General features: G+C 35.7%; 1 protein-coding gene across 9 annotated transcripts in view; it reads right to left on the reverse strand.

Annotated features, from left to right (window-relative positions):
• Positions 1-15,632, reverse strand: part of Scmh1 (Scm polycomb group protein homolog 1) — a 130,750-nt gene that overhangs the window by 66,718 nt on the left and 48,400 nt on the right. For 5 of the 9 annotated variants that reach the window (XM_060379684.1, XM_060379681.1, XM_060379676.1 and 2 more), the window contains 2 exons: positions 9,903-9,973; positions 6,289-6,523 (listed from right to left, as the gene is read on the reverse strand). In XM_060379684.1, the coding sequence (XP_060235667.1) occupies positions 6,289-6,523; positions 9,903-9,973 (306 nt within the window). Of the gene's footprint in view, positions 1-6,288; positions 6,524-9,902; positions 9,974-10,833; positions 10,974-15,632 lie in introns of all 9 variants that reach the window. The other 4 variants (XM_060379679.1, XM_060379680.1, XM_060379677.1 and 1 more) reach the window with 1 other exon arrangement.

A 15,632-nucleotide genomic window follows, 5' to 3' on the forward strand; every position in this document is an offset into this window, starting at 1 on the left:
TATTAAAAAAAAAAAAAAACAGCAAGCTATAGTTACACTCCTCCCAATATGGTCTAAACCTCATCCTTGAGAATACAAAGGAGGCTCCTACCACACCTGCACTCCAGCCCTAAGAAGGTAGCTTCTCTCTATGGTTGCTGTTTGTACATAGTTAAGAAAATGCCTCATTACTCCAATTCTCTGATGCAGTTAGCAATTATATTAAACTTTCTATGCTCAAATTATGTTCTTTCATCACTGAACCCAGAGGGAGATGGTCTATACATACTTATTTGTATTTCCACCCTTGTCTTAATTTATGTGTCTTAGAGTTTTTCTTGGATGCACAAAACTCTTTCATCACTCAGACAGAGCTTGGTACCACAGTATTTCTTGAGTTCCTGTGTTCTGAAAATGGTTTCATTATCTTAGTATCTGAAAAGTTTGACTATATATATATACATTCCTCCTTCTATCTTTCCAAGATTCTTTAAAATGTTGTCCACTTTGTCTTATTTGTACGCTACTACTGTGAAATCTGATGGAAACTTGACTTCTGTAGCTTTATAAAAGACTTGGATTTTTTTTTCTTCCTCCCCTTTTCTCTTTATAATTTAATGATTTTACTAGAATGTTTCAGAGTTGATCAATCTGAATCCCACTTCCCAGGAATGGGAAGTGAAAACTGGGCCCCTTAAACATAGATTTCTGTCTTTCTTTTCTTTAAAAAGCTGGTTAAATTTATTCTGTTTGTCAGACAAATACTCATGCACATGGTAGTTCTTTGTGGACCATGTTCTAGGTTTCAGAGCTTCCTTCCTGAGAATCTTTACCTTTTCTAGTGTATCTAATTCTCTTGGGGGTTTTCACTTCTTTTCTCGACATTCCTTACAATATTTTCATTTGGCTCTATTGTCTCATTGGTCATCTTGGAATTAAATTTTTAATTGAGATGATTTTGATTCTTTCATGTTTCTTGAGTTTGGACAATTCCATTTCACATCTTCTTGACTATGGAATATTTCTAGTGTGATTTTCACCATGTATGAGTCAAGGTATTTTTCTCCATCTGTCAGTACTTGTTTAGTTCAAGTTGGATTGTTGTGTAAATTTCTTTCTGATTAGTCATTGGTTTGGGCAACAATATTTTCAGTAATTGAAGCAGTTTTATCCTCCTCTGTTTTCCTTCCTTTTTATGGATGCTGACTGATGATTTTAAAGTGGCAGGGAACTTAAGTTCTGAGTTGCCGTAATGAAATGCAGTTTCTTCAGAAGACAGACTTCTTTGGAATGGGATAAGACTGGGGTGTCTTTTGACTTTATTCTTTCTGGTTCTACGCAGACTTAAGTTCTACTCTTTTCTTCCTTGTCCCCATTTCAGCATTGTCTCTTCTCCCACAACAGTGATTTTTCTCCCCAAGACTGTTACTCTTTTTCTAGTCCTTCACACTATCCATTCAGACCCTCCTGCTTTATTTATTATGTAGTAGCATATATCAGAATCCATCATGTCTCAGCTTTGTCTTAAAAATCTCCTACTCAATGGCAGTCTATTTCTTTCTAGGCTGTGTTAGATCTCTAGTGCTCTCTCTTTTATACAATTTCTGCCTGTACAAACTGTTTATTCTGATATGTACCTGATGGCATCAAATTTTCACTAAAATGTAGTTTAATTTGTGGTATTCTTAACTCAAAGTTATATACTGGTATGAGTTACTAAAAGTTTGATTTGTTTTCTCTTTTGAGCTATAGGTTTATATAGAATTTTTAAATGATCTTATTTAAATACTCATTATTATCACTGAGAGTTTATAGTTTTAATAATCTCTGAAGATGCTTCTATTCTATTGTTTTGACATGGCATCATCAAGCCCAGGGTGGCCTTCAACTCACTATGCAGTCTTGAACTTCTGGTCATCTTACCTCCATCTCCTCAGTGCTGAGATGACCCACCACACCCCGTTTATTCAGTGCTTGGAGTTGAACCACAGGGTTTCGGTATCACACATGCTAGGTAAGCTCTCTACCAACTGAGTTACATTCTCAGTACTAAAGATTTTTCTTCCCTTTTTTTTTTTTTTTGTGCTGGGAATTGAACCTAGGGTTTCATATATGGTAAGCAAGTGTGAAGTTTTCTACCACTGAATTATACTCCCAGACCATAAAATAATTTCCTTTTGTTATTGCTGTTTGCTTTGTTGTTGTTTTGAAGTACTGGAGATTGAACTCAGAGATTCATGCATGCAAGGTAAGCATTCTACCAACTAAGATATATTCTCAGCAAGATGCTTCTAAGCAGCTACCCAAAAGTAGCACAATAATACAGCGCTGTACAACTGGAAGAAGCAGGAGGAACAGTTCTATTTCACTCTGAAGTCATCTTTAGGATGTACCGGTAAGCAAAAAAGACAAGCTAAGACAAATACGTAAAGTATGCTATCTTTCAAAGGCATACATGTATACAGATGTATGTAAATATACATATACACATCCCCTCATTACTCTTAATTCTCTGATACAGTTATTAAGCTTCTGGCAAAAATATATACATTAATACATAAGTTACATATATGTATATAAACATATTTACCTAAATGTTTTGTTGGCTTTTATAATACTTTTTTAGTGTTAGGTACTTAATCCAAGATGTTGTGTATGCTAAGCAAGTGTTCCAACTCTGAATTATACCCCAAGTCAGTGGCTATAGTTGTTGAATGAAAAATAACGAAGTTAAGGAAAGTGGTTACTTATTCAAAAAGGAAAAAGTACACGTGGGAATTTTTATGAGTATACTTTGTTTCATAAGCTTTACATTAAAATGAATATATTTATATATTTGTAAACCCAATTAATAAGAAAGCAATTTTCTACATATAAATAAATGAACCTTAATTTTTAAGTTAGTGACAGAGCCACCCAGAAAAAAAAAAATTAATCCAAATAACCTTACAGTTTGCATTTGCCCTGAGAGTTAAGAAAAATGCAAATAACTAACATAGTATCCATAATCACAATGATGACAGCTGGCTCAATGGTAAGCCTGCTGCATGTGTACTGTGGAATATTATATGTTTATATTAGGGTAGAAAGAAGATATAAGATGACAGAGACAGAGTAGACAAATATGCCACTGTTCTGAATTCAAATGTCAAACTGAATCAATGTTATCTAAGAAAGGCAAAAAAGAAAAAGAAAAAGAAAAAAAAGTAGATTCTCCCTCTTTACAAAACAATTACCTACTTAAACCAAAATTTGGGCTTTCTAATGCTTAGATTATGATCTCTAAATACCATTTTCACCAAAAGGGCTGCCATCAGTTACTTTTGTCATCATTTTGACTTTAAAAAATGACTTAAAAATGCATTAAGGGCATATTTGGAGTGTGTTGAAAAAGGTATGGTAGTTGGAATGGCTCATGGCTAGACCAGTGGGAGGACAGGCAGCTGGCTACACCCATGCTGAAACTGGGAGTGGGCTAACACCCACAGGCCTGTCTCCTACCCCAATGACCAACTCCTTCCAACTAGGCCCACCTCCTAAAAGTACCAGAAAATCTCAAAACAGAATCACAAGATGGTATGCCAAATATAAGTTCCAGGGTTCTTTGTGAGAAAGTAGCTGTGGGGGCTGCTAGAAAGACAGCTCAGTGCTAAAAGCATTTGCTGCTCTTGTGGAAGACGTGGTTTTGTTTCTAGCACCCACATGGAGACTCACAACATCTGTAACTCCAGTTCCTGGGAATCCAATAACTCTGCCCTCTGTAGAAGCCACACACATAAGCCACCCCCCCCCCAGGAAAAACATTCACACATATAAAATACAATTTAAAAAAGGCTGTTGTGTGAGTGGCTTCTAGCCCCATTCCCCAAAGAGGTCTTGCTCTACCCTGAAACCCTGTGAGCACAGCCTTCACTGTCTGCATTCCTATTGACTTTCTGGTCTGTCACACTGCCACAGAATTGCCCATCAAAGCTTTGGTTAAATCACTCCAGAGTCTCTCAAGTTTGCAGCTCCAAAATCTTCCTGACCTTGGCTTGAGCTATATACTATCATTATAGTACTATTCTAGTGCGATACTAATCAGTATACTATCTGACATGTTAAGAAAACCTGCTGAAGTCAGGCGTGGTGGCACGCCTATGATCCCAGCCCTTGGGGAGGCAGAGGCAGGGTGATCTCTGAGAGTTTGAGGTCTATAAACCTGGTCTATAAAATGAGTCCAGGGCTACCTAGAGAAACCCTATCTCAAAAAAACAAGAAAGAGAGCGAGAGAGAGCACGAGGGGGGGGGCTGCTGTGCCCTGATCTAGACCATGAACAACAATGTCTACTAGGTTATAAAACAAGGAACAGGGGCTGGAGAGATGGCTCAGTGGTCAAGAGCTGTGTCTGCTCTTCCAAAGGCCCCAGGTTCAATACCAGCACCCACATGGCAGCTCACAACTGTTTGTAATGCCGATTCCAAGGGATCTGAGACCTTCATACTAATGCACATAAAATAGAATTAAATAAATTATTTTTTTTAAAAATAAGGAACAACCAGCTGACTGTCATCTGTGAGATATGTGTGTGAAAAAAAACTGAACTTGAATCTCATCAAATATCTAGGTCTAGAAGAGGAATGGAGAAAAACATTAAATGATACTATTGGATACAATCAGCAAAATATAATTATGGGAAAATTTAAAGACTAGGGGTGTGCAACAAGTAAATTGCAAAGGAAAATAGGAAGTAAGGAAATCCTACAGCTAAGAAGGTTAGCACACATCTCAACCAACTTTATTCAAGAAAATTCAAGATGAGAAATGACATGAGAAGAAGGAGAGATGAAGAGGGAGAAATGTAGAAGAGGATGGGGAAGAGAAGAAAGGAGGTAAGAGAGAAAGAGATAAAAAGATGAGGAAAAGATGAGAGAAGGTAAGAGGAGAGGAAAGAAAGACAAGCAGAAGAAGAAAGGAGATCAGAGTAGTGGAAAAAGGGAGGAGAAAGACGAGAGAAGGAAAGAAAGGAATAAAGGTGGCATGACAATAGGAAATTTTAAACACCAAATATTTACTGGTATTAAGAAATAACCTGGGCCTGACAGTGGTGGTGCACACCTTTAATTAAGACCAGCCTGGTCTACAGAGTTCCAGGATAGCCAGAGCTACTCAGAGAAACCATGTCTCAAACACAAAAACAAGAACAAAAAAACCCAAAACAAACAAAAACCCAAACAAACCAAAACAAAACAAAAAAACCAAGAAAAGGCCTGGCAGTGGGGCATGGGCCTTTAATTTTAGCACTCGGAGGCAGAGGTAAGTGGGTCTCTGAGTTCCAGGCTACAGAGCAAATTCCAGGACAGCCAGGGCTACACAGAGAAACCCTGTCTCAAAAACAAACAAACAAACAAACAAACAAACCAAAGAAATAAAATTCATTCATATGTGATAATGGTGGTATAGTTTTTAAAATATCCTTGACTATGGGAGAGACATACTATTTCATGCTAAAGTGGTACTGCATTTGTACTTTAAGGCAGAAATAATCAAGTACTGATAAAATAAAATTGAATACTTGATGATAATTATAACAATAGAGGATAGATTGACATAACTGTGTATTTTTCTTTAATTTTTATTACATATTTGAAGTTTTCCCACATAATGTTTTACATAGAAGAAAATGTTAAACTCTTTCAAATAATACACATCCTCTAAGAACATGTCACCAACTTGTAACGTATCACTGCAATTAATAGTAACTGTCAATAACTAATGATAGCCTGATTTCCTCAGTTAGTGAGGCAAGAAAAAGATGACTATGATCTGAAAGAGAAGTGTGATGATTAGTTTAACTAAAAGAACAGATTTCTTTAAGAATGAATTCTTAATGAGAAGATTCCAAGGACCATGTAAGAACTAGGAGAGAAGTAAGAATGGCAGAGGACATAAAAGGCTCCAACAGAAATCCACCTTTCTTCCAGGTGAATTTTCTGTCCTGTCTTTTTGGGTTTAGTAAGAGATTTATGGTGTGTGTGTGTGTGTGTGCAGTTACCTTTATGTTTTTTTAATAGGCTAAATGGAACAATCACCTTCCATTTTTCTATTTCAGGATAAATGATCACTACCACAAATGAAGAAGAGTATGATAAGGACTAGACACCCTACAGTAATGTAAAGATAAGTCACCTTATTTTCGTGGGCTTTTTAGGGAGTACTCTATGAAAAAGAAATGGTGGGCATGTGTTCCAGGGCTTTGCTACATTACAATATATAATTTTTTGGAATCTACCTGATTGGCCAGGGAGATCAAGGCTCTAGTTACTCACCTAGAGGGGGCTGCAGCATACCGCCATTCTTCTCACAATTTCCAACTGGTTGGATTTCAGAGGAGTCAACCAATCTCCAGAAGTCATTCTTGTTGTCACTGCCATCAAGGCGCAGACGAAGTCGGGCACCTGTCAGTCCAACTACTGTGGCAATACAGGTGGATGTAGTGTTCCTGGGATCTTGTGCTTCCAATTTCATGCTGATCTTGAACTCATTGCTTGGAGGTGTGTAGGACTGAGGAGAACAAGTCAAGGGAATTAGGCAGACTAAATATAAATTGCACTTCAAGAGGAAGGTTAAAGAGAACTTGAAAATATATGCACTGGATTCAAACTGGTTACAGATGGGCGAAGGGCAACTAGCCTTTCTTATCCCCTAATGCTTAGGAAAGGTTTTATACAAATGAAACATGGGAAAGTAAGATGAAGGGAAACGTTATGTTTCTCTAAAGTATCAAATACTGACTCACAGTAGTACAAGAAAAGGTAGGACTGTCCAGTGATGTCTGCTGCTCATTTGCTTTTCTACAGCTACCATACAAACTACTGGGGGTTGACTTTTATTTTAATATTCACTCATAAATCAACTAACACAGCTGACATACAGTAAACTGTACATTTTGGTATGTCTTGATATGACATCACATGTACTCTATCTACCTCTGAAAGCACAATTATGACCAAAACAATGAACATGCCATCATCTTCAAGTTCTCACATGCTTCACTGTAATTTCCTTTTCCAGCCCTGATAGAATCATGGAGTAGAAGTTTTTATTGTCAATTTTTTTAAAGTCAGTATAACTATTCTGAAATTCTCAATATATTGACTATATCAGTACAAGTGGAGTATACATAATCTGAAATTATGAAATTCAAAATGAGAAGCTTTGTCACTGACATGCTGGTACAAGAAAATTCTGTATTTGGCATTATATGAAGTGTTGAAGTCAAAACGGACCTTTAAAATGTATAATAATTACCTTTAGGCATGTGCATCAGGGCATGTAAAAAACAATAATAAATTGCATGCTTGGATGGGTCATTCCATAAGATACTTATTATATAGTGAAATATTATAAAATCTGAAATCTAAAACAATTCTGATTTCAAAAGTTTAATGACCTTAGATCTGATATGCATTTCCTTTTGTTAATTAGTAGACCACTTAATTTAGTTCTAGCTTTTGGCTCTTAAAAACATGTGGCTATGTATATTCATAAACAAATCTTTATATAAAAATATGTAACAGCCTATTAATATCTATGAGGAATCAATTTCACGATGCCACATAATACTCAAGTAGATGTTCAAACCCCATATATAAAATCATGCAGTGTTTGTGTGTAGTCTGTGAACATCCCGCCATATACTTTTTTATCTGGAATTCACAATCCTCTTGAGTGCTGGGATTACAGCATATGCTACTATGCCCTGTTCTCAGCATCAATAAATGACTTATAATAACTAATATAAACGCTTTGTGAATTTTTGTTATTATATTCTCTAGGTAACAACAACAAATACCTTCTGTATTATGTTAGTACAGAAACCCTTTTATCCACCCACTTCCATCCTTCCTTCTTTCATTTATTTATTTATCTATCTATTTATTTATTTATCTACCCATTCACTCATTTATTTATTTATTTGTTTGTTTGTTTATTTATTTATTTGAGAGGTGTCTCAACCTCTGGACATCACTGTGTTGCTCAGACAGGCCTGTAGCCCTGCTGCCTCGGCCTCCCCAGTGCTGGGATTATAGATGTGAAACTGCAAGCCTGAATTTTCCCAAATAGTTGTGATTGTGCTCCTACAGATACAGTACCCACAGATGGGAGGCCACTTTCTTTTCTCTTGCATAAAGTTCTGATAGTAGACTGGCTGGATACCATGGCTAGGTTTACATGTAACCCATTCACCATTAGTTAACTCCTTTACAGTATATAACTCAATTCTTTTAGCATATTTGTAGTTGTGTAAACGCCAGACCTATTTATTTCATAACATCCTCATCACCATCCTTTAAAAAAAATCATCGTTAGGAGTTATTTTCCATTTCTCTCTCTGCAGAGACCTCAGAAATTATTAATTAACCTTGTACAAACACTCATTTTGCTTATTTATTGATGGATGTTTGCATTGTTTCCTCTTTGGATAATACATATGGCATCAAAGTCTTAAAAGATTAGGGAACTCTTCAGGCTGCTGTGATTAACAGTGTGGAGTTATGCCTCTGTCCCCTCACCTCTGACAGAATTACATCACCTGCAAAGAGTGGGATGTACTTTTCTCTTTCTCTTGCCTAAGTGCCCTGTTTAAAATGTCTAATATTATATTAAATAACAATCCAAAATTTCAAGATATACTAAGAGCCATATAAACCACAAAAAGCAGGGTATTTTCTGATTGTTACCTGAAAGGAAATGTTTTCAGCTTTCCTCATTCAGTAGTATGCTGCCTAAATCTGTCTGTTATATACAGGCTTTATTATGATAAGGCACTACCCTATACTTAATATGTTCAGGACTTTTATCACTAATAACACTGAATGTCATGACTGCAGTTTCTCATCTATTGAGATGATCACATGGGTTTTTTATTCTATTACATTTATATAATGTATTGCGTATGCATTATGTGATCTGTATGTGATTTGCATATTCTGAGCTGCTCTTGCAGCCCTGGAAAGAAACCGACTTGAACATGGTGTGTGCTCTTTCTGACAAGCTTTTGATTTTAATTTGAGGGTTTGCATTTTGTCCCTCAGGGTTACTGTTCTATGGCTTCCTTTTGTTGTGTTGTCAGGCTCTGGTAACAGATATTTCAAGCTGAACAGAGTAAGGTGAGAAGGGTCCACCCCATTTCAATTGTTTTATGATTTTTACAAATCAGCACACATGTGCTAGATAACATTATAACATTTTCTTTTCTTTGCTTTTGCTTTTGTTTTTCAAGACAGGGTAAAAATATGAATTTAGACTATATTATTTCAACTAAACAGAAATATGTACTTTTTCTTAGAAATAGATAAAACTTAAATTGAAACACTGATAAGGAAATACTTGAGGACTAAAGGAAGCTCAATCTAGAGAATTTGTGGCATCCCGCTGTTTAGCAACAGTGCATCGCTTAGCTTATTCACCTGGCACGGCAACATCACCCGGACACTGTATGGAATACTTAATTTTAAGTGGGAAGCTCTGAATGACTCCAAAAATGTCCCACAGTAAGACTGTAAGATTGTTACGAAGGTGCTGAACACAGGAAAAGAAACACTGCTTCACATTCAAGAACCATCTAAACCCCACAATTCTCTTTCCTATTTCTCTGAATTAGGAGTTACAGAGAAAATAAAATAAAATAAAAAAGGCTTCCCCCCCCATCTCAGCAACAGAATAATAACCTTAAAAGAAAGGTGTTACTTGGAATGACGTTGGGGAGATGCCTATTGCTAAAATTCAGTGATCAACTTTTACTTGAGTTTTTCTCATACAAGTTTATTTTGGGACCTTCAGGTAAGAAGTCAAAGGCCTCCTAACTCACATTCTTATTACTCAAGCAAGAGAAAGCACTGTCTTCCACCTACTGATTATGTTGAAAATCAATAATTACCTGCTTGAAGCAATGGACAGGCGCTGGGACTGAACATGTTTCTTTTAGGTATTTGTCCCAGGTAAAATGACCTGTAAAGGAAATAGAAATCTCTATGACAGTCAACCTCCTAAAAAAAAATAATAATAATTTTAGGATGTACTCTACACTAAACATCAAACAAGCCATTAGTAGAATGGTTTAAACTTTTTTTTTTTTTCTATTTGATCTTAATCAAAGGTAATCTTAGAAGGAAGAATCCAAGTGCCCTGGGTGAATCTTTTTCAATTAATGTTTTAAAACCAGTCTTAAGATAACTTACACTGTTTTTCACATTAGTCCCTAAACTAATGGAAAGTTCTGGAGTAGACTATAATATTATCTCAAAGAAGTACCAAGAAGCCCATGGAAAACTGAGAAGGCAGAAGGTAGTGGGGAACTGTTCACTTTGAACAGTTGACTCCTAGCGAGGCCCTGAACTGCCGTCAGACAACAATTAGTACCCGATGCGGTTCGATCCCACACCTCAACTTAGGAAGAATAAAGACTATCTAGAGACATGGACAAGAAGACTTCAGGGAAGGGAAGGCAACATGAGTGAGATAAATATACTCTAGTCCTCACCTTTCAAATTGCCACTCCAGTTACAAAATTCTATACTGAGGTACAGAATAGTAAGTATGATAATCTAGCACAAAGTAGGGCTTAGGAAGCAATTTTGATGATAATACAGAAGAACAGACTGGGTTTTAAGAATCTTTTAGTCTCTTGATACTGCCTTCAGTATCCAAAGGGTAATGAACAGTGAACTAGAGAAGCAATCTTTAAGGCTGACACTACCCTGGGGCCAGGACAACACGGAAAGGCATAGGCTGTTATGTACAAATATCACTGCACAACAAAAGATTACTAGTTCTTTATAGAAATTTTCAGTTTTCCCCCTAATACCCACCTAGAGGTGACCCCATGATGGAGCAGGGAAGGTCCCAGAGACTTTCACAAGCTAAAACACTGTAGAAAACCAGCATTTCTTGAAGTGTCCTCTGTAGTGGAGCAGCACAGGGCCCCTTTGGGCCATGCAAAAAGCACTAGCTGCCGGGAATAAAAGTAAGTCACTGAATAATGATATCTAAATCACTACAAAGACGATGCCAAGACTTTACACTCTATCGACTTTATAGTTTCTGTTTTAAAATTGGTACTTTTCCCATCCTTAACTAAGCAAATAGCTTTGGCCAGAAATCCAATCAGTTCTGAAATATTTCACAAGCCAGGCAATGATTTAACAACACGACCAGACAGTCCATACAGTAAGTGAGAGGGTAATTTTCTGCAGTGAAGATTTAATTGCGGTTATCAAAATTTAATTTTGGTATTGGTTATAACTATTAGTTGAGAAGGTCTTAAGTTGAGGACTGAATAATGTTATCATTATTTGCTATTAGAAAAGGAAAACATTGCAAATTAATATCACATCTTTACACATGAAAGATCTAAGTCAAATTTTAAGTCTTCGATTTCACTGTACTGAGACCCATAAGCTCTCTACCATCTAGAGCAGCAAGTCCAGTTCAACTTTTCTGCATAGACAGAAATGAATTATGTATCTGTGCTATCCAATAAGATAACCCTAGCTACATATAACTTCTGAACATTTTAAATGTGACTAGTGTAAGACTAAATTTAAAATTTTTTTTAACTTCAAATAATTTTAAAATGTGCATATGACTCATGTGTAAAGAAGCACAGTTTTAAAGGCTTGGCCAGTTCTGGGCCAATTGCTTTTAGCAACTTGAGTTCTGATCAAAAGTGCCCAAGAAACTTTGGTTTTAAGAATTATGGCAGCATAATTACAGTTGCCTGTTATACATATCAACCATTCTAATCAAGTCCTATGCTATACGGTAAAAAGGCTAGAAACCTCAGGCATATACCATGTAGGAAATGTATTACTGAGGAAAGAGGAATATGCTAAAAGCTGCCCATGTACTGGGACAGCTGACTGATTTGAACCATACCTTTTTTTCTTCTATATGATTGTCTCGGTCACCACAGGTAAATTTAAAAGTGAGATACTTTTAATTAACCTAATTACATTATTTAAATATATTCTTTCATGTTCATCATAAAGTCAGATATCATATGACTTCAGAATCTGCAAGCATTAAAATAATTACAAAAGAAATGACCATAAGCAAGGTATAGATCAAGAGTTAGTTGTTTGTTTTTTTTTTGTTTTGTTTTTTTAAGATAATAAAACTATTATGCAGCCAGGCATGGTGGAACACCCCTGTAATCCCAGCACTCGGGGAGTCAGAGGCAGATGGTCTCTGTGAGTTCAAGGCCAGCCTGGTCTACAAAGCGAGTCTAGGACAGCCAAGGATACACAGAGAAACCCTGTCTCAAACAACAATAACAAAATAATAAAACTATTATGCTTTGTAAGCCACATAGTCCGTGTCACAGCTGTTAACTTCTGCCATCGTGGTAGTGTCATAGATGTAACAGACAGTTGGAAAATGAAGGAGAAAAGTTTGTAGCCTATGAAATCTTGACAAAAGCAGGCAGCAGACTCAGCATGGGCCCCAATAGTAGTTTCACAACATAGGGTCTAAACTTGATTCCAAAACCATGTTCCTAAGTGTTCTCATTTTTTCAGGAAGCCACCTTTAAACATTTTTACTCAGCAGCTTCAAGTACTACTTGAATCTGTGTTTATGGACGACTGGTATTTTTAAAAGATATACTGGAAGTCAAAAGATGTTGCTCTTATAGCAAATATCTTGGGAAAAATAACCTTCTGAGTCTCAGTTTATTCATCTGAAAGATGAAGATAGTTGTATATATAATACATACCACTATATATAAATTTATTTGATAAACATATAATGTCCATTTAAGTATAAAGAACTGTGTTAAATGTTATCAAAACACTTTCAGTCACTAGATAAGCAGAATATTAAACTTACTTGTACTGTAATTAATATTAATACTGTAATTAAGATAAGTTTAAGTTAACAAGGTAAAACAGATCACCATGAGAATATAGTATAGGAAAATTTAAATATTTCACTTTTGTTATATTAATTATGTGTGTATGTCAGTGTTTGAGTATACACACATGTCCGTGGGTGTCCAGAGTCCAAAAGAGGGCCTCGGATCCCCTTAGAGTTAGAGTTATAGGTGAGCTACCTGACCTGGGTGCTGGGAACCAAACTGCTTCTCTTCAGGAGCAGCGAGTGCACATACAAAATAAGTATTTTAAATCATTCACATAATATTAAAAACATTCAGACATTATAATTTAGGTTCTCAGTTATTTATTCAGCACAGTTCCTGAGCATCTTTCATGGAGTGGGCAGTTTAGCAGGGACCCTCCCTTATGGAACTGACATTGCATTCTAGTGCATGGGAAGACACAATTAGCACAGAAATTAAAAAACAAAACAAAACAAAACAGTGTAAGCATTTGAAAGGAGTAAAGTGGTGTGAAAGAAGATGTAACAAAGACACAAACTTATTCACGTATTCATCAGCTACTCTAGCTGGCTACTATTCTGGTGTGTTCCTCTTTAAGAACTCTACTTCGTTCTGCTTAGATGTGGAAAGAAAGATCCTTAAGGGGAATAATAATAATGGTCAATGTCCTTAGATTAGAAATTCTATTGCAAGATTACTGCCTAAATATTGTTTCATTGTACATATACATGTAACACAATAGATCCTAATAACTTGTGATGGTTATTTAAGAATTGTCTAATTTTTTAATGCATTTCTTTTTTATACATCTTTGAGTACTTCTAAAAGAATCTGTGATAGTGATGTTAGCTGTTAACTTGGTTCGACTGAGAGAACCCAGCAGATTATTAAAGGCATCCTTGTGGGCGTCTGTGAGGGTGTTGCCAAAGATGAATACATCATGAAGGCTCTGACCTAATCAATTATTTAATCTACTGATAGACTCAAACTGTCAACAGATTCCAGGGACAATCTAGTTAAGAAGCTGGTTACTTGGTGTGTGCCTTTGAAGGGTTTATCTTGTCTCTGGTCTGTTACTCCGCTTTGCCTTGTTTGCAATGACATAATCAGCATCATACCTTCCTTCGTGATACATCTGCTTTCCCACAGACCTAAAAGCAACAAAGGGAACCACGGACAAAAACCTCTGAAACAATAACCCAAAGTAAATCTTTTGTCCCTTAAATTCTCTTTGGCATTTTTCTATTATTAATTTAACTTTTTATGCTTTTTTAATATATATTAATTATAAACAATGGCTTCATTAAGATATTGCATATAAGAATATGCATATAAAGCATTTTATCATAGTCACACCACTGTCTTCTCTTGCCTCTTCCTTCTCTCTCAGGTTTTAGTTAGGGATTAAAGTCTGACTAAGACAGTCTTCCTAGGGAAAATACCAAAGGATTAATAGGATTAATAGACAAACTGGATACTTTTAAGTTTTGACACAATATATATTGCTGAAATATCCTCTAGAAAAAGTACGGCAATTTCTATTACTATCGTAAGCACATGAATAAAGAGGGGGTAGATATGACTTACATGTAGGCAATTCTCAAATAATATATCATTAAAATAAAAATAATGAATATATGTATATGTATTTCATGCCTTTGCTAAAATTATATTTTGACAACTTCTAGGTTTTGATACACATATTTTTTTGAGACAGGCTCTCACTTACATAACCCAGTCTGGCCTAAAACTTGGTACTTAGCCTAGGCTGATCTCAAACTAGTGGTGCTCCTGCCTTACCTTCCTAAATGCTGGGAAATTTGATAAATCATAACAGCACAAAAAAAAAAAAAAAAGAAAAGAAAGAAAGAAAGCAAAGCTAAATGAAATACTACTATACTTTCTTTGACAGTTCTTTGATTAATAATAAGGTTGAAGACCTTTGAAGGCTTAACTAGTTTTTATTTTTTGCCACCTTTCTGCTAACATAAACTTCCATTTCTTACAGAGTCTAAGGTCTTTGCAAATTAATAACAGCCCTTCATCTATGTGATTAAGATGCTTGTCTCATTTGGTAGGGTTTGTTCTTATGTTTCTCTGTCATTCCTTTTATGGCTTCTTGGGTTTCATACCACACTTTTATCACTTCAATATTATAAAAATATTAACTCAAGTTTTCTTCAAGGATGTCTGTTTTTGTTTTTTATATGTGAGCATTTGATCTTTTTGTAATTTAATTTATAAAATAAATTAGGCAAGCATCTAGCTTTCCTTTTCACTTTTTCCCCCCAATAAATTTGCTCCAACATCATCTACTGAATAAACCATCTTCCCTCCACGGATTTGAAGTCACTTTGATCTTATGTTAATTTTTCATAGATTCTTAGATCTATTTCTGGATGCTATTCTATTCTCATTAGTCTGTCTACCCCAGCATCAGGATCACTGTTTCATGTAATTTCATAATCAACTTGAGTAATTTGCTGGAGTAAGTTCTTTTAATAACTCACACCTTCCATACTATGTGTTCTTGGCATTTTTCAGATAATTAATAAATAGTAGCATATATAACTAACAAAATCCAATCATTCTAAAATGTCTAATGTTTAATGGTACTCTCAAAACATCATCCAGAACCTTTTAAAATTATCGGCTTCATATTTTAATGGATCAGCTAAAAATAAAAAATGAAACCAAAAATAATTTCTGAAAACAAATAACATGAACTGAACTATATTAGTGTCCTTTCAAATACACCACAAAGAAACCTCT

This window comes from Meriones unguiculatus, chromosome 3, assembly GCF_030254825.1.
Source record: "Meriones unguiculatus strain TT.TT164.6M chromosome 3, Bangor_MerUng_6.1, whole genome shotgun sequence".
NCBI classification, from domain to species: domain Eukaryota; kingdom Metazoa; phylum Chordata; class Mammalia; order Rodentia; family Muridae; genus Meriones; species Meriones unguiculatus.